The 23,073-nt window shown below is 45.7% G+C and overlaps 1 protein-coding gene across 1 annotated transcript; it reads right to left on the bottom strand.

Annotated features, from left to right (window-relative positions):
* Window positions 1-953: 953 nt before the first annotated feature.
* LOC128408600 (hyaluronidase-1-like) lies at window positions 954-9,324 on the bottom strand. Its single transcript, XM_053378547.1, has 3 exons — window positions 8,380-9,324; window positions 3,610-3,699; window positions 954-1,323 (listed from the first exon to the last, which is right to left on the bottom strand). Exons 1-3 carry the CDS (start codon window positions 9,262-9,264, stop codon window positions 997-999), a joined length of 1,302 nt encoding a protein of 433 aa, XP_053234522.1. The 5' UTR covers window positions 9,265-9,324; the 3' UTR covers window positions 954-996.
* Between the last annotated feature and the right edge of the window lie 13,749 nt (window positions 9,325-23,073).

Raw genomic sequence — 23,073 nt, forward strand, 5'->3', positions numbered from 1 at the left:
TTTAGACATATGTTTTCACTGAAACGTTTGCTGGAGCTTAGCGCCTCTGCCTATTTCTTGTACTTTTCTTTGCTGTCAAGAAAGATGTGATGGACTCATCCCTGTTGGACTGCCTTGGCCCACTCGCACGCCGCTCCTGAGGTGGAAGGAAGCCACTTCCTGAACCCCACCCCAGGCATGAGCTACTCACATGGTTGGCAGAGGAAGGCTGAGGCTCCTCCCCTTCACACACACAGACATTTGGGCCCCTCTCCCAGGGGCTGATGGGAGATGTAGCAAATGCTGGTGCCATGTTGGAAGGCACCAATGCAGCTGCCATCCCAGGAGCTGCTTTTACAGCCTCCATCCACAGGCCACGCAAAATTGGGGTGCCCGTGATGAAGGAAGAGCCCAGGGCACTTTCAAGGAAAGCAGGGTAGCCCTGCTTAAAGGTAAAGGTAAAAGGTAAAGGACCCTTGGACGGTTAAGTCCAGTCAAAGGTGACTGTGGGGTGCGGCGTTCATCTCACTTTTCAGGTTAAGGGAGCCGACGTTTGTCCGCAGACAGCTTTCCAGGTCATGTAGCCAGCATGACTAAACCGCTTTTAGTGCATCAGGACACTGTGATGGAAACCAGAGGGCACGGAAACGTTGTTTAATTTCCCGCCACAGTGGTACCTATTTATCTACTTGCACTTTGACGTGCTTTCGAAATGCTAGGTTGGCAGGAGCAGGGACAGAGCAACGGGAGCTCACCCCATCATGGGGATTCAAACCGCTGTCCTTCCAATCGACAAGCCCAAGAGGCTCAGTGGTTTAGACCACAGCGCCACCCGCTTAAAACGGGGCACTTGGCCGGCATGTAATATATACCACATTTTTAACCCATTGCTATTGCAATGGGTTACAAACGAGCTATAAAATATTTTAAATAAACAGATGAATAAAAGTAATCAAAAGCGGAACAGTGCAATATTGAGTAAGAGAGACTGAATTGCCTTTATTGTCAGTATGGTTTTCACCCTTTTGAGGACAAAGGCCACTTGCAAGCCGACCCCTTCCATCCCTGATAACAGTGGCAGATGAAATGGCTTTTCAGGGCCTTTCTATCCTTCTGCCTCAGATATCCTTTCACGAGGACTTTTCTTGCATCGGAGTTATCGAAGACAATCTTATAACGGTGAGAAGGCAAATGCAGATAAGCATCCGATTCACTGTTTCTACGAACGCATCTTCCATTCATGTTGCAGAGAGTTTTGCTGCAGAACGTGGCAGCAGAAGTCACATTAATGATGTAACGTCCCAAGGGACCACTTATATAGCTTTTCAGTTGCAAACAGCTTTCCTAAAAGAAAACAAAGACAACAACAGGCTTAGTGGCAGAGTGATACCTTGCACATCTACAGGGAAGTAAACGCCACAGGGTCCACGGTGGCTCACTCCCATATAAACTGGAATATTGGGTTGCAGATTGCATCTCTATTGTCAAATGACCAGGACAGATACTTGTCTGAGTGATCAAGGAATGTGTCCGTGGCAAAGAAGGGAATGGGGGGGGGGGATTCCATAAATCTCAGTTTATTTATCTGTATGTTTCTACATGGTAGGGAGGAAAGCAGCAAAATGGGTTCTTCATTTTGCTCCTCATCTTTTTCTGTGATTTCCAGATCTGTTGACACCACCACGGTATGCGGGTGGCACTGTGGGTTAAACCACAGAGCCTAGGGCTTGCCGATCGGAAGGTCGGCAGTTTGAATCCCCGCGACGGGGTGAGCTCCCGTTGCTCGGTCCCAGCTCCTGCCCACCTAGCAGTTCGAAAGCACATCAAAGTGCAAGTAGATAAATAGGTACTGCTCCGGCGGGAAGGTAAACGGCGTTTCCGTGCACTGCTCTGGTTCGCCAGAAGCGGCTTAGTCATGCTGGCCACATGACCCGGAAGCTGTACGCCGGCTCTCTCGGCCAGTAAAGCGAGATGAGCGCCGCAGCCCCAGAGTCGGCCACGACTGGACCTAATGGTCAGGGGTCCCTTTACCTTTACCTTGACACCACCACGACGTGTAGGTATATAGGTTTGCCTAGTAGGAGAGCCCACTCAGTTGAGCCATCAAGATTGTCACATTCAGGTGGTATACTAAGGGCTTCTCTGCATTTACATTTTGCACTGCTCTTTCTGAGCTCTCTCTCTATCTCTCTTTCTTTCATTCATTCTTTCTTCCTTTTCTTTCTTTCTTTCTTTCTTTCTGCCCCAGAGCTTTCACAACAAAAATCAGCTCTTTGAAGAATCTCTTTTCTCCTTTACTTTTTTTTGTTCTTTTTATGATTTTAAATTCTTGAGAGCCCTCTGTTTATCTTACTCATATGTAAGTTTTCTTTTCTTAAACCCAGAGCTTTTTTTCAGAGGGTACTCAAGGCTACACAGCACCGGCACCTCTTTTTTGTTGTTAAAAAGTGTGGCACTTACTTCATGGTGATTACTGGCATCCATTTTTCTTTTTTAAAAAAAGCACTGCTGAAGACATATATTTGGGGTAAAAAGATACATACAGAGAGGTGTTGGACAGAAGAGGAAGGCAGGCAAGAAAGGTCTTTCTCAAGGTGTGAGGTTGAGGAAGGGGGAAGCTCCCAGGTGAGAGCTGGGAAGATTTACCGGTACTTTCCTGTATGTGGACTGAACATTAAGATACAATTGTGACAGCTTTTGTGTTGTTGTTTTTGTTGTTGCTGCTGCTGCTGTTCTGTTTTATTATTTTATTTTATTTTATTTTATTTATTTTATTTTATTTTTCTTTCTTCTTTCTTCTTTCTCCCCCCTTTCTTCTTCTGTTATATCTTTTTGTTTCTTTTTCTGCATTACATTATTATCATTATTATTATTACTCTTTAGACCAGTTTGGTTTTTTACTGTATTACAGTGGTAAAAAGGTAAAGGTACCCCTGCCCGTACGGGCCAGTCTTGCCAGACTCTAGGGTTGTGCGCTCATCTCACTCTAGAGGCCGGGAGCCAGCGCTGTCCGCAGACACTTCCGGGTCACGTGGCCAGCGTGACAAGCTGCATCTGGCGAGCCAGCGCAGCACACAGAACGCCATTTACCTTCCCGCTAGTAAGCGGTCCCTATTTATCTACTTGCACCCGGGGGTGCTTTCGAACTGCTAGGTTGGCAGGCGCTGGGACCGAACGACGGGAGCACACCCCGCCGCGGGGATTCGAACCGCCAACCATGCGATCGGCAAGTCCTAGGCGCTGAGGTTTTACCCACAGCGCCACCCGCGTCCCATTACAGTGGTACCTCAGGTTAAGTACTTAATTCGTTCCGGAGGTCCGTTCTTAACCTGAAACTGTTCTTAACCTGAAGCACCACTTTAGCTAATGGGGCCTTCTGCTGCCGCCGCGTCGTGGGAGCCCGATTTCTGTTCTTATCCTGAAGCAAAGTTCTTAACCTGAAGCACTGTTTCTGGGTTAGCGGAGTGTGTAACCTGAAGCATATGTAACCTGAAGCGTATGTAACCAGCGGTACCACTGTATATGTAAAAAAACAAAATTAATACATGGGGTTGGGGAGAGAAGAAGATGAGAGGTTACCCAAGAATTCTTGCAAAATCAAATACATTTTCTTAACTCAGATTCACTTACTTTACTTAGGGCATACCGATGGTTTCCCCACAGGATGACTCCTGCGGCCCCCAGTGCCGCACTCTCACCAATAGTATTCACCAAGTCTTCCTGAAAAGTAAAGCAGGAACATGCGTAATAACCAAGAGGCAAAGGTAAGGCACTGCTGTGATGTCCCCATATGAACTAAACTGTGATCACAACCTGAAGCTCTTCTTTATGTGCCTCCTTCACGAGAGGTCCAGAGAGCGACAACACAAGAACAGGCCTTTTTTGTGGTGGCTCCCTGCTTGTGGAGTGCTCTCCCCAGGGACGCTCACCTGGCGCCTTCATTACATAGTTTTAGGCACCAAGCGGTAACCTTCTTCTCCCAGGGCTTTGGCTAATTAAACGATCTATAGCCTTTTAAACTGTGTTGGGGGGCGGGTATAGCTTTTGTTTATTACTATGGTGTGTATTTTTGTGTTTTTATATTGTAAACCATTCCATGATCCTTCGATGAAGGGTGATATAGAAATAATAATAATAATAATAATAATAATAATAATAATAATAATAATAATATACACACTCGTTTTGCTTTTCTTTGCTTTTTTGGTTCACCGTTGCAGAAACCACTAAAGAAACAGGTTTTTTAAACACTACAACCCACCCCCCTTGCAACACCTGTTTGCCAGAGATTTCACTGGTAGGAATGTGCACACCAGAGGGTATAATGCCATTTTCTACAACACTGTCAACCCTCTTTTACAAACAAAGGCTAGTGACTATCTCCTGTGAAAACATGCAGCAATTTCAAGACTGTGGGATCAATTTGAATGACCAGGATAGGTAAAGGTAAAGGTAAAGGGACCCCTGACCATTAGGTCCAGTCGCAGATGACTCTGGGGTTGCGGCGCTTATCTCACTTTACTGGCCGAGGGAGCCGGCGTAAAGCTTCCGGGTCATGTGGCCAGCATGACTAAGCCACTTCTGGCAAACCAGAGCAGCACACGGAAACACTGTTTACCTTCCCGCTGGAGTGGCTGTATATTGTCTCCCTGGTTATTTAACTTATATGCAGAATTCATCATGCGAAAGGCTGGGCTGGATGAATCCCTAGCCAGAATTCAGATTGCTGGAAGAAATATCAACAACCTCAGATATGCAGATGACACAACCTTGATGGCAGAAAGTGAGGAGGAATTAAAGAACCTTTTATTGAGGGTAAAAGAGGAGAGCGCAAAATATGGTCTGAAGCTCAACATCAAAAAAACGAAGATCATGGCCACTGGTCCCATCACCTCCTGGCAAATAGAAGGAGAAGAAATGGAGGCAGTGAGAGATTTTACTTTCTTCGGCTCCATGATCACTGCAGATGGTGACAGCAGCCACGAAATTAAGAGACGCCTGCTTCTTGGGAGGAAAGCAATGACCAACCTAGACAGCATCTTAAAAAGTAGAGACATCACCTTGCCAACAAAGGTCCGTATAGTAAAAGCTATGGTTTTCCCAGTAGTGATGTATGGAAGTGAGAGCTGGACCATAAAGAAGGCTGATCGCCGAAGAATTGATGCTTTTGAATTATGGTGCTGGAGGAGACTCTTGAGAGTCCCATGGACTGCAAGAAGATCAAACCTATCCATTCTTAAGGAAATCAGCCCTGAGTGCTCACTGGAAGGACAGATCGTGAAGCTGAGGCTCCAATACTTTGGCCACCTCATGAGAAGAGAAGACTCCCTGGAAAAGACCCTGATGTTGGGAAAGATGGAGGGCACAAGGAGAAGGGAACGACAGAGGACGAGATGGTTGGATAGTGTTTTCGAGGTTACCAGCATGAGTTTGACCAAACTGCGGGAAGTAGTGGAGGACAGAGGTGCCTGGCGTTCTCTGGTCCATGGGGTCACGAAGAGTCGGACACGACTAAACAACTAAACAACAACAACTGTGTGCTTTCGAACTGCTAGGTTGCCAAGAGCAGAGACCAAGCAACGGGAGCTTACCCCGTCACGGGGATTTGAACTGTCGACCTTCTGAACAGCAATCCAAATGACCAGGATAGGGCACAATAAATGCGAACCCTTTTCAGCACCCATAAAGCTAAAAAACTCTGTATTCCGAAAACTGCATCCCTGCTACCTGTGTAACTCAACTCTGAAACTGCCTGGATAGCTCGGTTGGTTAGAGCATGGTGCTGACAGTGCCAAGGTTGCTGGTTTGATCCTGGCAACAGCATATTCCTGCATTGCAGGGGGTTGGGCTGCTCGACAATCCTCAGGGTCCCTTCCAACTCTACGATTCTACTGTGAGCTCCCATGCCACCTCCGGCCCTGTGCTTTTCTACAACTCTATGAACCTGTGGGGAAAGTTGCCATGTCAACAGTATGTGGGTGATATCCAGCTCTTATTCAGGAGAGGATGTGCAGTTGCTGGATCTGGGTGCAGTCTGGGTGCAGCAATGAGCTGGGTGAGGGCCAATGAGTTGAGACTGAACTCTGTCGAGATGAAAGTGCTGGTGGTGGGCAGTACTTGGCTCCATGCTGGATGAGGCCAAACTCTTCCAGAAGGATCAGGTGCGTAGATTGGGCGGTATTCAAGGACCCAACACTGGAAGGCTGTCTGGATACGTCGAAAGGAGTTCCTGCGCTTGGAGATGATGTAAAATGAGGCTGCCAGGCTTCTGGGTGGCATTGCGATTTGGGAATGGACCTCGCCAATCCTTAAAGAACAGCACCGGAATGCAAGCAGGCCCAGTTTTCAGACTTTGGTCTATAAAGTAGGTTCCTGGGCCCCAAATACTTGAATGCTTCCCTCTGCCAGTATATGCTACTATCTGCAGCAGAGGCCCTGTTGTGGTCCTGTGACTGTGGCACATCATGCAGCCACCTCACATAGCTCATTGTCAGTTATGGCTGTAGAACTTCGCTGTGGTGCTCTGCTGAGGAACTCTCTCCCACTAGAAATATGACACACACACATATACCCCGTTCTGCTGTTGCCAACTTTTCATCACCACATGAAGAACATTCTGGTGTGTTTAAAAGCGTTGGCTGAAACAGAAGGTACATTCTTTCACCTTTGGTGGACGTGCCCAAGGATTAAGGTTTTCTGGGAGATGATATATAATGAATTGAAAAAGGTAGTTAAATATACCTTCTCGAAGAAACCAGAGGCCTTTCTTCTGGGCATTGTCGGCCAACAGGTGCTAAAGAAGGACAGAACTTTTTTTATGTATGCCACAACAGCAGCAAGAATACTTATCGCAAAGTATTGGAAGACACAAGACCTACCCACCCTGGAAGAATGGCAACTGAAGGTGATAGACTATATGGAATTGGCAGAAATGACCGGCAGAATCCGAGACCAGAAGAGTCGGTGGAAGAAGATTGGAAGAAATTTAAAGACTATTTACAGAAATATTGCAAAATTAATGAATGTTAGAATGATGTTGGATTGAAAGTTAAGTGGTTTTTAGTTATAATACTATAAGGAGTATGAAAAAATGGATTATTAATAAGTAAAAATCTAATGTTACATTATTTTAAGATTAAAGATTAGGATAAGTAAAGAGGGGAAGGATTTGCTGAACTGATAAATTAAACTGGAATACAAAAAGGGAGGTTAGAGGAGGTCCAGAAAATTAAGTAAATGAAAGAATGTAATGGAAAGATGGAACTGTTTTTTTTATTTGTATTTTTCTTTTTCTTTTTTCATTTTGTTAAACTTTAATAAATATTTTATAAAAATAAAAAATAAAAGCGTTGGCTCCTGGAGGCCAAGGCACTTTGACCGCTCCCCATCTTTTTTTTCTTTTTTTTTTGAAAGGGCAGATCCCCTTCAATATTCAGAGGACCTCACTTGCGATATCAGGGTGCTGCGTTGGGCCCCCTCAATTGTCCAGAGAATCTGGCACCTCTGGGTGTATTGTGCATTTAGGGAAGAGAGTGCTTAGTCCTGCTCTGTTCACCATGACAGTATATTTCTTTTTAGAGTGTTTATGGTTTAAATGCATATATTTGTGGTTTAAATGTATATGTATCTGTGTTATAGTACACATATATTGGGGCTGCTATATGTCTGGGTTTTCCTTTCCCGGACATATCCAGGATTCGTCCAGGTGGAATTCCCCAAAACCCGGACATATGGCAACTCATGCTGGAAGTGTTGTTATTTTGGCGATTTTCCTTAAAAATACCTCAAAAACTTGATATATTTTTGGGGAAATTTTTCCCAAAAAAAAGCAGCTCAGAAACTTTAGCCAAATGAAGAATAAGAAGAATAAATGCTTAACAACTTTTGTGTCTGGATTTTCACTTTTTGAAATATAGCAACCCTAACATATATGATTGTGGAGGTTCAGCTCAGGCCAACCCACCCTGGGCCATTCTCGGGACAACCCAGCCTGCCCTGGAAGCAGCATTAAGTTGTTTTGGGGAGCAGGACAAATGTTTCAGCTAAAAAATAAACCTGCTGAGAGCCGGGAGCTTCCATTCTGCAAAGTGCTCCTTCATAAGTGGCCCTTCTGTATGAGCAATCTGCAGGAAAGTCCCTTGCAAGGCAGCAACTGTTCAAGAGATTGTCTACTTGTGAGACTACTGCACTTTTGGAGCCCAAAGGATACTAGTTCACTCTCTGGAGAAGGGATTTCTGGTTTCAGAGCATTGCCTACTTAGTGACAGAAGTTGTCCTAGGATCTTGCATGAATTCCTTTCTCTAACATTGGAGCTTTCACGTGTATACAATCAGCTCAACAGTAATGTTTAAGCTGGTTCTGGGAGGTTTATAGATTCTAGTCTATGCCTTTCCCCTTACCTCTGTCAAAGGGCTGAACGTTCTGGCATAAAATGGCCTAGAATACACAAAAACAGGCAAGGCATAGTCCTTTCTAGCCATGGTAGCAATACGCATTGCTTCCATAACCCGATAGCGCACAAATCTCTGAGAGTTCCGACTTGACTGCAGCCTGTGCTGCAGGTATACGGAAGGATATAGGGCAGTGCTTTCTTTCCATAACCAAAGCAGACGGTCGTTCAATTTCAAGTCAAGCTTTTCACATTTTCCTGTGTATTTATCTGGATGCACCATGAAATTATAATTATGGCATTCCGGGTATAGATAGTAACCCCAGAGTCCCTTTGGTCTCATTCTTTTCACTTCGATAAGGGTGTTCTTCATAAACGTCTCCCCTGCCTTTTCAAATGCTTGCTTGGCGGCGCTCCTGATTCTGAAACTAGACCAGTGAGGATTCTCCTTTCTAATAGGTTCGAGAGACCAAATTTTGTACATATTTCTAGTGCCCACGTTCCTCATCCACTGGGGCTTCCAGTCTTCCCAGTCAATGACTCCAAGTCCCTGGAATTGATTCGTAGGTATGGCCTTTTTGAGATCAGACTTGACTTTGGCGATGTGCTTGTATAGGTTTCCACGCTGTGGTATTCCTCCATTGATGGGCTTAGAGGGGCTCTTTAAATAGGGGTAGTAGCCCAAGAGATGGTGATAAAATATTGTCACAGTGGAGCCACTCAAATTGTCATTGGGATTTGCGTGAATTTTAAAAGTTCTAAGGTCTAAATCCACCTTGTACCGCAGCTGGCACAGTCTGGTTGGTGCGTTCCATAGCACTACGAAAGGTTTGCGTGCGAACAATGGAGTCCTCGCATGCATAATTTCTTTACCATCCACCACCATCACTAACATCCAGGCTCCTAGACATGTAATCCACAGATGGCGCAGAGTATGCCATTTTTCTGATACTGCTGTGGCAACTTCATCAAAGGGTTGGAAGAGGGAGTAAAAAAATAAAGAAAATGTTAGTGAACAGTGAAGACAGTATCTTTTTAAAAAAACAACACACACACACCACATTGTGATTTGACTTTACAAATGAAAAAATAATTGCAATGCCAAATACATAGCCATAATATGAGATTTCTCTTAATCTTGTGACTCCCCCCTCCCACACATACACATCACTTCCACGGGTTCTATTGTCAACATTTCCAACTGCATATTATTTCAGTCTATGTTTTATATCAATCCATATTATCCATGCTATTTGTTACATTACAAGTGAGATTTAAATCCTGCTAATGTTTTCATCTGCTTACAGTGGTCTGCTAAATCAATTATAAATTTCTCCCATCCTTCCTTGAATTTCTTGTCTTCTTGGTCTCTGAGTTTCCCAGTCAGTTTTGCCATTTCAGCTTAGTTTGCCATTCCTCCCTGTTAGGGACTCTTTCTTCTTTCCATCAGTGAAGACAAGACCTAACATAACTTTTTCTAAATGGTGAATCAGTTAAAAATCAAGCCCTAGAGCAATTTAGCCCCAGTAAGGCTGCTGCAGAGGCCCGATTGGCAAGTCAGCCTTTCCCAGAAATCAACCCCAGGTTGCAGAATCTAATGTAGCAAAACAGGCACCAACCTCTCCATGTGCAACCCAGGGCTACAATCTACAATCATGGTTTTTAACATTAAGGAAGGGTTAAGGAATGCTTTTGATAAGCTAGATGGACACATGATGTCCTGCTATTTACGTTCATAATGCGTTACTATCTTGTCTTTTTTAATCGCTGTGGTGGTCATGTAGGATTGCTATGAGGAATTATGAAAAATGAAGCAAGCTGGGGGGCCACCAGGTGGCGCGTTGGAAGATGGCCGACAATAACATCTCTCTGACCCATACGAGGTACTAAGGGGCTGCTATGGGAAGTATGCAGTCTTCCTAATCACCTCAGGATGTGAGGTGAAACTGCCCTGCCAGCGGTGTTCACAATGCACCCCCTGAAACGAGTGATGGGGGTGCAGAACACTTGGCACAGGCCCTCGGTGAAGTCAGATCTTCCTGGCGCCGATTCCAATTAGCGCGTGCTGGTTGCTGCAGCTTGGAATTATAATTGGAAACATATGTTTGGAAATGAAGCTGAAAGCACATGCATCAAGTAAAGCTCGACTGATAAGGCTGCTGACTAATGGATCTCTGCGACCAGGAGTGACGGATGGATAAGTAAATCTTCTGATGAATTACCACAAGGAGACTGTATGTTTGGAACGAAGGGGGGAGTGGAGGAAAAAACTTTTCCCCCCCCGCATGATGTGACATTAACCCCAGATAGAAACAAGATCGTCGCGTTTCTATGAATCACAGGCAGGATTTTAAGAACTATGTGGGATGGAGCATAACAGGAAAGAAGACTGGAGAACGGTGAGAAAAGAGGAAAATTACTTATGACACAGTTAAAAAATGGCGTCTCGCCATGACAGGTCTGCCGGAGGAAGAAGGACTGGGGGAGGAGATTCAGGATTGTTTGAATGAGAAGGAATGTTGGAATGTAAGTTTGACCTGACAGAACCCCCAGAATCATTTGATTTATTCGGTAAGCCTGAGAAAAATAAAGGACAGATCGGAGATTAATTTTGTTTATGGAAGCGTTGTACAGAGGCTGTCCCGGATTGATATGATTTTTGGAAGAGTACAAAACCCACATAGAATGCCAGCTTCTAACCTGCTTGTGACAACCATCAGAGATCGCAAAGAAAGGAATTTATGATAACAACAAGAGAAAGGAAGTAACAAAGGACTATCCGGATCAAACTGGACAGAACTGTCTAATTAATGCCGTAAGACAAGTGATAGTTTTGGACTCGAGCTGAGCTTGATGTATGGGTATCCCCCCCCAAAAAAAAAAAATTTAAAATTTGGCTGTAAAATTTGGAATCAGTGCGATATGGATAATGTGATGTGATTGGCCTGTTAATAAAAATTATTTTTTTAAAAAAAGAAAGAAAAATGAAGCAAGCCATTGTGTCAGCGGTGAAAGCATTGCTTTGACTGGATGAACTGCATCCAAGAGTATTAAAAGAACTGGCAGATGTGATTTCAGAACCACTGGCAGTCATCTTTGAGAATTCCTGGAGAACAGGCGAAGTCCCGGCAGACTGGAGGAGGGCAAATGTTGTCCCTATTTTCAAAAAGGGGAAAAGAGAGGACCCAAATAATTACCGCCCAGTCAGTCTGACATCAATACCAGGGAAGATTCTGGAGCAGATCATTAAGCAAACAGTCTGTGAGCACCTGGAAAGGAATGCTGTGATCACCAATAGTCAGCATGGATTTCTGAAAAATAAGTCATGTCAGACTAACCTGATCTCGTTTTTTGACAGAATTACAAGCCTGGTAGATGAAGGGAACGCAGTGGATGTAGCCTACCTTGATTTCAGCAAGGCATTTGACAAGGTGCCCCATGATATTCTTGTAAAGAAGCTGGTAAAATGCGGTTTTGACTATGCTACCACTCAGTGGATTTGTAACTGGCTGACTGACCGAACCCAAAGGGTGCTCATCAATGGTTCCTCTTCATCCTGGAGAAGAGTGACTAGTGGGGTGCCACAGGGTTCTGTCTTGGGCCCGGTCTTATTCAACATCTTTATCAACGACTTGGATGATGGACTCAAGGGCATCCTGATCAAATTTGCAGATGACACCAAACTGGGAGGGGTGGCTAACACCCCAGAGGACAGGATCACACTTCAAAATGACCTTGACAGATTAGAGAACTGGGCCAAAACAAACAAGATGAATTTTAACAGGGAGAAATGTAAAGTATTGCACTTGGGCAAAAAAAATGAGAGGCACAAATACAAGATGGGTGACACCTGGCTTGAGAGCAGTACATGTGAAAAGGATCTAGGAGTCTTGGTTGACCACAAACTTGACATGAGCCAACAGTGTGACGCGGCAGCTAAAAAAGCCAATGCAATTCTGGGCTGCATCAATAGGAGTATAGCATCTAGATCAAGGGAAGTAATAGTGCCACTGTATTCTGCTCTGGTCAGACCTCACCTGGAGTACTGTGTCCAGTTCTGGGCACCACAGTTCAAGAAGGACACTGACAAACTGGAACGTGTCCAGAGGAGGGCAACCAAAATGGTCAAAGGCCTGGAAACGATGCCTTATGAGGAACGGCTAAGGGAGCTGGGCATGTTTAGCCTGGAGAAGAGGAGGTTAAGGGGTGATATGATAGCCAGGTTCAAATATATAAAAGGATGTCACATAGAGGAGGGAGAAAGGTTGTTTTCTGCTGCTCCAGAGAAGCGGACACGGAGCAATGGATCCAAACTACAAGAAAGAAGATTCCACCTAAACATTAGGAAGAACTTCCTGACAGTAAGAGCTGTTCGACAGTGGAATTTGCTGCCAAGGAGTGTGGTGGAGTCTCCTTCTTTGGAGGTCTTTAAGCAGAGGCTTGACAACCATATGTCAGGAGTGCTCTGATGGTGTTTCCTGCTTGGCAGGGGGTTGGACTCGATGGCCCTTGTGGTCTCTTCCAACTCTATGATTCTATGATTCTATGGTTTGAGTCATTGACACGATTTCTGATTCAACCCCACAAGTCTTCATCTCTGCCCCATTTTCTCTATGCCTGACAGTCATGTAGAGTGGTACCTCAGGTTAAGTACTTAATTCGTTCCGGAGGTCCGTTCTTAACCTGAAACTGTTCTTAACCTGAAGCACCACTTTAGCTAATGGGGCCTCCTGCTGCTGCTGCCGCGCCGCCGCCGCGCAATTTCTGTTCTCATCCTGAAGCAAAGTTCTTAACCTGAAGCACTATTTCTGGGTTAGCGGAGTCTGTAACCTGAAGCATATGTAACCTGAAGCATATGTAACCCAAGGTACCACTCTATAAGCATTCTACACAGACCAGTTTCTTACCAGGCATCCTGGGTACATAAAGATAAGGAGGTAGCTTTGATGTAGCTTTTGTTAATCTTAGGGCCAGGAAACAGAGTTCACAAGGAGGTGGTAAAATGCCTGTCTTTCCTTGCCTGCCCTTCCTTTCCTATGGTTTATTACCTCCGGGGTTTGATGAATGCATTCCTCCTTGATTCCTGTTTATTTAGCCTGAACATGTATGCATGCTCAAATAGGAAGTAGTTCTTTGTAGTTAAGAGGCTTCCTCTGATCTGACTTTGTCCCCACGTGGGGATTTTTGAAATGCTCAGAGGAAATCTGATTGGTTCTTACAAACGCTGTGTAAAAGTTCTTTTGGTAATAAAAATGGCCTGGACCAGGGAGTGAAAAGGGCACTTTCTCCCAAAGGTCTTGCTGGTCAAGCCTTGTGTCTATTGTATTAATCAGGGTCTAGTCCTTCCTTTGTCTTCAGAACACAACAAATTGCTTAATTTTTAATCATTTTATGCTGCTATATTGGTGAAACACTGCTCACATGTCCCTGTGTGGCGTTTTACCCTATTTTTGCTGCATTCAAACTCCAATCCCCCTCTCATGGTATTTGAGGGACAGGGTTCAGGGAGGAAGAGATAATTAAAATGTGACAGCAGAGGGCAGGGCAGAGCAAGCAGCCAGCAGCAGGTACAGAAACAGGATTATTTATATTTGACCAAAAAAGGAGAGAAAAATGTAAAAAAATGTTATCATTGTCAAGTATGGCCTGTGATGTTTTGGAACAATGTATCTAATATTGTTCTAATGGGGGGGGGTAACGTTAAACAGGTCAATGTAGATCCAGCCCTACTCCCTCCCCTTCAAAGCCAACTTGGTCTTTGTAGAGAGGATGCTTCCATGAAAATTTTAAAGCCCAGTTACTTCCCTTTAGCAATCTAACAGCTGGTACCCCACCTGCATTGCTCATAGCCTTGCACTTAGCATAGCATAGCAACAAGGACACAGGCAACAAGTTTTGTAGCCTAAGGTCATCCCTGTTGCAGAAAGGGAAACTACTAGTCCTTTTGCTACCACCAATTCACAGTCTACTTTGGCATAAAGTGGGGAGGCGAAATTAGAAATGCTTCTGAGGGAGTACATCATGTGTTGTGTTACTGTCTAGAGGGGCTGGGAGCTGGGGGCACTATCATACAGTGGTTCCGCTCCTTCCTCCTGGGCCGTGTCCAGAAAGTGGGGGCTCACACTTGTGGGATGCCTCAGGGTTCTGTCCTTTCCCCATGCTTTTCAACATCTACATCCAGCCACTGGGAGAGATCATCAGGGGGTTTGGGCTGGATGTCCATCAATATGCGGATGATACCCAGCTCTACCTCTCTTTCAAATCAGAACCAGTGAAGGCGGTGAATGTCCTGTGTGAGTGTCTGGAGGCGGCTGGAGGATGGATGGCGGCTAACAGATTGAGGTTGAATCCTGACAAGACAAGTACTGTTTTGGGGGGACAGGAGGCGGGCGGGTGTGGAGGACTCCCTGGTCCTGAATGGGGTAACTGTGCCCCTGAAGGACCAAGTGCACAGCCTGGGAGTCATTCTGGACTCACAGCTGTCCATGGAGGTACAGATCAATTCTGTGTCCAGGGCAGCTGTTTATCAGCTCCATCTGATACGCAGGCTGAGACCCTACCTGCCTGCAGACTGTCTCGCCAGAGCGGTGCATGCTCTAGTTATCTCTCACTTTGACTACTGCAATGCACTCTATGTGGGGCTACCTTTGAAGGTCACCCGGAAACTACAACTAATCCAGAATGCGGCAGCTAGACTGGTGACTGGGAGCGGCCGCCGAGACCATATAACACTGGTCTTGAAAGGCCTACACTGGCTCCCAGTACGTTTCAAAGTGTTGGTGCTGACCTTTAAAGCCCTAAATGGCCTCGGTCCAGTATACCTGAAGGAGCGTCTCCACCCCCATTGTTCTGCCCGGACACTGAGGTCCAGTGCGAGGGCCTTCTGGCGGTTCCCTCGCTGCGAGAAGCCACGTTATGGGGAACCAGGCAGAGGGCCTTCTTGGTAGTGGCACCCACCCTGTTGAATGCCCTCCTACCAGATGTCAAAAAGAAAAATAACTACCAAACTTTTAGAAGACATCTGAAGACAGCCTTGTTTAGGGAAGCTTTTAATGTTTAATAGGTTATTGTATTTTAGCGTTTTGCTGGAAGCCGCCCAGAGTGACTGGGGAAACCCAGCCAGATGGGCGGGGTAGAAATAATAAATTGTTGTTGTTGTTGTTGTTGTTGTTGTTGTTGTTATGGTTTCATAGCAAACCATCAGCACTGGTTTAAAGGTGTGTTTTTATTTGTTTGCAGATTTGTTTTCTGCAAATTTATTTTCCAAAAGATTGAACCATATCTATGGAGATTCAAATATGCTGGATATTTAAGGTGAGTTATGTGGATATGCTGGCTGCAGACACCATTTTAATATTGAAGTAAGCCCCTCTTCCCCACGATAGTATTTACCAACACAGTAGCAGCCATAGTCATCCTCTGTTTGTTTTGGGCTTCCAGAGTTAGCCTCTCAGAGGTTGTCCCTGCTAAAACATCCCAAACTACCCATCAAAGCTCAAAAAGCAGTGTGGGGATTTCTCTGATTTTAGGAAGAAAGGTGGTAGCTGGGACTTACCTCCACACCTGAGGCAGAGCAAGACTGCAAGCAGCCATTTCCGAGCTAATCCTGGCCCCCAATGATCAAAGAAGAAGCCCTGCTGCATCAGAAAGCCTCTTTGGACTGTGAGGAGGCTGGTTTTGAAGGATGTCAGCTGAGAGAAAGCAGGCTTGCAAGGCAGACTCAGATTCCTGGCAACCGGAGCTGTGTAACCTCTAGAAAGCAACGCTTTGCTCAGTTTGAGGAACCAGGAGCAAGTGGTCCATTATATGAGGCTGGGAGGAGCCTTCTTGGCTTTTCAGATCACCTGGCCCTGGTGGGTTTGAAAGGTGCTATAAGCCTCTGGCAATATGCTGGGGTGGTTCTAAAGAGCCGCAGAGATGTGGGCAGTGGTTCCATTGGGATATTTAGGGCATAATGTACTGATAGCTCAGATAAATTCAAGTGGGTCGATGGATCAGCTGAAGCCTTATAGAATGCCCTTGATAAGAAAATGACTAGAGCTTGCTGGATCAGGCCAGTGAACTTCTAGTCCAGCATCTTGTTCTCACAGGATAGCTCAGTTGGTTAGAGCATGGTGCTGATAAAGCCACTTCCGACCCTCGGGAGGAGGTGGTGTTGCGGGCTTCACACCCCCAACACGCACGTGGGGGCTGGCTTCCAGCCCCCGCGCAATCAGGGGAATCCTCGGGGCCATGTCATCCCCTGAGCCAGCCAATCGGCTGGCTCGATATGTGGCTTGCCTCACTTAAAGCAAGCGCGGCCCCAGGATCTCCCTCTTTCGGCTGCTCAGCTGCTGGGGTTTCCCACCCGCCCACCCTTTAAGGTTCCCCTTCTGACCTTGCTATGGACCTCGGTTGGTTGCCTTTAAGGGACCTGGTAGGAATTTTTTCCACTTGGCAAATTGGCACTGGCCATTTGGTTTTTCGCCTACCTCGTAGCAAATTGTCACAACTGGTTGGTTTTGGCGGTTAGGCATTGGTATTGTTATGTAGATGTGGGGGGGCGCCATCACCTCCCCCGCATGTTGAAGGGTAGTCTGGTAAAGGATTCCAGGGGGCGTGGCCTCTTCCAAAGCCTGTGGAGGCCAGGGCCTAAGGCACGCCCCTGAGCGGTGACGCCGGGAGAGTCCCTAGTTGATGTGCATCAGCAGGGCTCCCCCTGCTGGTGTTAACCCTTCCCGGTCTTCAAGCAAACAGGCTGAAGCAGGATAGTTGGATAGGACCAATGCCTAAGCCAATACCTCTCTTTACCTGTAACCAATAAAGTTGTGGCCAATTTTAGCCCATTAACCTAAAATAATGGTGTTACGTGTCTTTATTTCTACTGGTGGGAGGCGAGAACTTGCCACGCAACACCAAGGTCTCAGGTTTGATCCCCGTATGGGGCAGCTGCATTGCAGGGGGTTGGACTCGATGATCCTCAGAATCCCTTCCAACTCTACAATTCAGTGATTCATCCGGAAGCTTAAGGAAAGCAAAAAAGCAGGACATGAGCACAACAGGACTCTCTTCACATGTGATTCCCAGCAACTAGTGTTCAGGGGCATACTCTGATCTCTGAGACCTCTTTATGTCTGTCAGGGACCGTGCTGAAGGAATGGTGGGAGCCTCCCCCTCCCCCTGTTCCTGTTCAGAATCCTGAATCTTCCCAGGAGCAGTGGGGCAGTATAGATTTGGAACAGTGGTTTGCAGAGGGACATAGTTCAGAAGACAAAAGTTGGGAAGAGCTGGGTGGTGAACAGCTAGCAGGAGAAGAACTGGGAGAGTTAACTCATTGCGTGACCAGGCGCCGACTGCCCCAGCCCCCAGGGACCACCAGAAAGGAATAATGACTCCGACAATGTGTTATGGAATTAAAATTTGGCCACAGCTTTATTCATCATCATCATCATAGACTTTATTGTGCTAGCCAAAGGCCATGGCATGGTTCACAAGGGGAACAAAAGGAAAAACAGCAATAACCATAAAAACATTTAGCACTGCAAGTGCAATAGACCACGCTCAAGTCTCCTAGAAATTATTTGTTGCATAAGCTAGAATAGCAGGGAAATCTCAGGTAAAATATGCCTGTTTAAATGTCTGAATCCCCTTTGCAGTTGACCACTATTTTATCTAGCTCTTTTCTCCTGATCTTCTTAGCTGCCAATGCACATAGTGCTACTTTATAACTTACAAAGTCATCAGTATCGCTCAGCAGCCATTTCACTCTTTCCACCCTCTTAGCGTGTATTCCATTCGTAAGCAGGGGTTTTATAAATCGGTCCCTTGGATCTCTATATAGCAGGCATTGCAATAAATACAGATCCTCTACACAGGGTTGCCCACATATACAAAGTCTCTCCTCGTACTGTACTTTGCCGTACCGACCATCCAACACCATCGAGGGCATCGATTGGAATCGTAATTCTGTAAAAGCGATTCTTAGTACAGCAAGTGGGAGCTTTGTCAGATATCTAGCTCGGGTGTGCTCCATTTTAATAAGTGGGAACCATAGTGAACTTTTGATAGAGGCAACTGTGGATAAATTCCTTTCTACATCGGACCTAAAGAGACAATCTCTTAGGCTCCTCCTATCCATCTTCATGGTCACCTGACGATCTTGTAATTGATATTGGGACAAGAGGCTTTGGGTGCCGGCCTTCCAGCATTTGGTCTGTTCCCATTCAGTGTGGGACATAGCGGGGAATCTCTCCTCCAAGAGTGACTGGAGTCTTTTCACATAGTTTAGACACAGATAGTCAATTCTAGCCCATATTGCTGTCACGTCCGCTTCAACACGGATAAGAGCAGCTGGGGTCCCGTTGGGGAGCGAGAGCACTTTCCTGAGAAATTTGTTCTGCACTATTTCTAAGGCTTTGTTAGCATTTGGGTCCATGCCCCTTATCACTGCTCCATAGAGCATTTGGGAAACCACTTTATTGGCGAAGATTTTCAGCACAGGTTCTACACTGGCCACCCAGTGTAAAAAAGAATTTCATTAGTGCTCCACAAGCTTTCTGCCTGGTGAAACAGCTCTGTCTTGCAGGCCCTGCGGAAAGATGTCAAGTCCCACAAGGCCGTAGTCTCTTGTGACAGAGCGTTCCACCAGATCGGAGCCACAGCCCAAAAAGTGCTGGCTCTGGTTGAGGCCAACCTAACCTCCCTGTGGCCTGGAATCTCCAAGATGTTTTTGTTTAGGGAAGAAAAGGCTAAAGGATTCCGCCAAAGGCCTTAAACCACCAAAGTTGTGACAAATTGCTACGGTGAAGACAAAACCTGCCAATGCAGGAAAATTTATTCCCGGTTCTTCAACAGCAAACAGTCAAAACACCGTAGCAGCGCCCGCTAAACCGGAAGAAAAAAGGGTAACCTGCAAACAAGAAACATTAAACAAAGGGAGGGTTGGGTGGGTGAAGCTCCTGAGCTCACTGCCTGGCTGCTGCCAGCTCCTTCCCCTATTTATGCAACTGGCCCCACCTCTTAGCAGTGTATATTGACTAACTGAGGCTGGACGTGAACCTCCAAAGAATAACAACTGAGGCGCAGGCCAGCCCATACAACCAGTAAGTTCCCTGGGGTCCGAAGAGCTGCACGCAATCCCGCAAAGGGTGTCAGCTTCGCCTTTGAGCCAGTGCCACCTAATGGGCTCAACCTCTTCAGCCCCGACTGGGCCAGGTGATCTGGAAAGCACTTCCAGAGACCTTCCACGCAGGAAGCAGGTCTAAGTGCTGTGGACTCACAACTCAGAGCTGTGAGCACCGAACTCACTTCTAGTAGTCAGTGGAGCACAGCAGAGCATGAATCACTCGAACGACAGCTCTGTAGAATGTTGTTGTTTAGTCATTTAGTCGTGTCCGACTCTTCGTGACCCCATGGACCAGAGCACGCCAGGCACTCCTGTCTTCCACTGCCTCCCACAGTTTGGTCAGACTCATGTTTGTAGCTTTGAGAACACTGTCCAACCATCTTGTCCTCTGTCATCCCCTTCTCCTTGTGCCCTCCATCTTTCCCAACATCAGGGTCTTTTCCAGGGAGTCTTCTCTTCTCATGAGGTGGCCAAAGTATTGGAGCCTCAGCTTCATGATCTGTCCTTCCAGTGAGCACTCAGGGCTGATTTCCTTAAGAATGGATAGGTTTGATCTTCTTGCAGTCCATGGGACTCTCAAGAGTCTCCTCCAGCACCATAATTCAAAAGCATCAATTCTTTGGCGATCAGCCTTCTTTATGGTCCAGCTCTCACTTCCATACATCACTACTGGGAAAACCATGGCTTTAACTATACGGACCTTTGTTGGCAAGGTGATGTCTCTGCTTTTTATTTTATTTTATTCTCTACAGCTACTGTACAAACTATCTACAAACTAAATGGAGATGCTGGGCTGCACTGAGTGTTACAGCTGCATGAGCAGCGACCTTATCTATACACAGATAACACTCAGACTCCCCCTTTGAAGTCAGGCTGGAGCGGAATAAGTAATGAGCCAAATCCGCCCCCTCCTTTCTGAAACATTAGCAGATTCTTGCAATGGGAGGGGTGAAATATCCTCAAAGGGCACCCACAGTGTAAAGTGTGAGTGCTCACTCTTGTTGGAGAGCCTACATCCGCCCAGCCCAAGATCACAACAAGCAGATAAGGTGGCAGCTCAGAAACCAAAGTGGGTTGCGAGATCAGGTTGCAAGATGAGGAAGTGACTTGGGAGGGAGTGGGTGTAAACCTGATTTGGGAGCACCTTTACTCTGAGAATGGACTCTTTGTTCTTTTGCTGTGATCATTAAAGCCTCTTTAAATTGTAAGGGACTATTTTTGCTTTGTTCTGCTTATCTACAGGCAAAGGGAGGGAGGAAGCTGCTTCCCCGAAGCCTGACAATGTCTGACTTAGAAGGAATTATTCTTCCTTTTAATAAGTTTTCGGTCCACCCTCATATTTCTTGTTTCACCGGGCCCATATAGCATCAAAACAGTTGATGCGTGCAACTGGGGAGAGACGGCAGGTTGGCTGGCTGGTTAGTCATCTGGCTGAATCAATTTCACTTTGGATCCTGAGTGCAAGAACTGGGAGAAACATCATGATACACTTGGGCTAGGCTAATATCTAGGGTTCCCAAGTCCAGATTTTAATTTACAGTGGTACCTCGGGTTACATATGCTTCAGGTTACATACACTTCAGGTTACAGGCTCCGCTAACCCAGAAATAGTACCTCGGGTTAAGAACTTTGCTTCAGGATGAGAACAGAAATCGTGCTCCGGTGGCGCGGCAGCAGCAGGAGGCCCCATTAGCTAAAGTGGTGCTTCAGATTAAGAACAGTTTCAGGTTAAGAACAGACCTCTGGAACGAATTAAGTACAAATTAAGAGGCACCACTGTATATTTAAGAGCTCCTCCAGACTTCCTTTTTAAATTGTGCACTGATGATTCTTTGCGCTCGTGATGCTGCTTGCGATCCTGCTTTCAACGCATGTTGCACCTGCAAAAGTTTTGGGGCAGTCTCAGTGGTTCATGCATATACCATAACTTTCTGATGAAATCCCACGATATTTTAAAACCACAAATGTTCTAGTATATTTTTGTCCCACTTTTGTGGCATGATAGCTCCTCTGGGCAGGAATAATGTGGTATGGTTGGGGGGAAATCACAGTACAAAGCAGAGCAGAAGAAATCCAGCACTAATACACTATCGTTGTGTCAAGAACATGTTACAGGAGACCCCCACCATAAAAACCCAGTCTGGAGGGGGTCTTAGGGACATGGAACAATGAGTTGTGCCTAGGTTTCTATCTGAACATCACTGTATACTGGGCAGGAGCATTGGGCAGAATTGTGAACCTGCTCTGCACATTCATCCTATTTCTTTGCATTGGCCACACCATCTATTTACAGTGGTACCTTGGTTTATGAACTTAATCCATTCCGGAAGTCCGTTCTTAAACCGAAGTCATTCTTAAACCAAGGCACACTTTCCCTAATGAGGTCTTCCACCACCGGTGCCCTTCCACTATTTGACTTCCATTTGTAGACCGAGGTAAAGTTCGTAGACCGAGGTAAGCTTCCAGTTTTGCAGAAGTTCACAAACTGAATAGTTCGTTAAGAGGGCTGTTCGTAATCCGAGGTACCACTGTAATTGAAAACTAGAGTTATCAAGTAGCTGTGATGAAAATGTGAGCCCCTTCAGTGTAGCACAATTTATTGATTTATAGTAGCATTTCTATACAGTGGTACCTCTGGTTAGGAACGCTTCAGGTTACGAGCTCGCTAACCCGGAAGTAGCTGCTCCTGGCCGGGAACTTTGACCCAGGATGTGAATGGAAATCGTGCAATGGAGGCACACGTGCAGCGGGAGGTTCCATTAGTGAAGGAATGCCTCAGGATAAGAACAGTTTCAGCTTAAGAACGGACCTCCGGAACGAATTAAGTTCATAACCAGAGGTACCACTGTATTGCCCTCTTATAAAATAACAAGGCGATGTGTAAGAAGTGACCTTGTAGATACAAGCAAGCATCCTCACCATTAATGCTTGCCTTACTAAGCTAATTACTAATTACTAGTATGCTTGCATACTAATCTGGTGCTGGCCAGCAAAATTTAATTATCACTCTCCTGTAAGTAGGAAGCAGACTTATCACAGAGAATGATATTCATTTTAAGACACATTTATTATTCAGGAACCGTATAATTAACCAGATGGTTTTCCAAAATTAAGATCATGTCCCCTCAACTTCAAACTTATCTGTGTAAGCAGCATGTCGAACAAGCAGGAACGAGCATCAATAACCAATGATTGGGTTGTTTTCTGCTGCTCCAGAGAAGCGGACACGGAGCAATGGATCCAAACTACAAGAAAGAAGATTCCACCTAAACATTAGGAAGAACTTCCTGACAGTAAGAGCTGTTCGACAGTGGAATTTGCTGCCAAGGAGTGTGGTGGAGTCTCCTTCTTTGGAGGTCTTTAAGCAGAGGCTTGACAACCATATGTCAGGAGTGCTCTGATGGTGTTTCCTGCTTGGCAGGGGGTTGGACTCGATGGCCCTTGTGGTCTATTCCAACTCTATGATTCTATGATTCTATGATTCAAAAGGATTGAGGTAACATATTATTTGCTCACTCAGGCAGACCTTTCACCCCTCCATAGAGAGTACTTGGCCCCAGAGTGTGCTTAAACCACACATTATCAATAATTAGGTAGCTC

This window comes from Podarcis raffonei, chromosome 2, assembly GCF_027172205.1.
Source record: "Podarcis raffonei isolate rPodRaf1 chromosome 2, rPodRaf1.pri, whole genome shotgun sequence".
Lineage (NCBI taxonomy): Eukaryota > Metazoa > Chordata > Lepidosauria > Squamata > Lacertidae > Podarcis > Podarcis raffonei.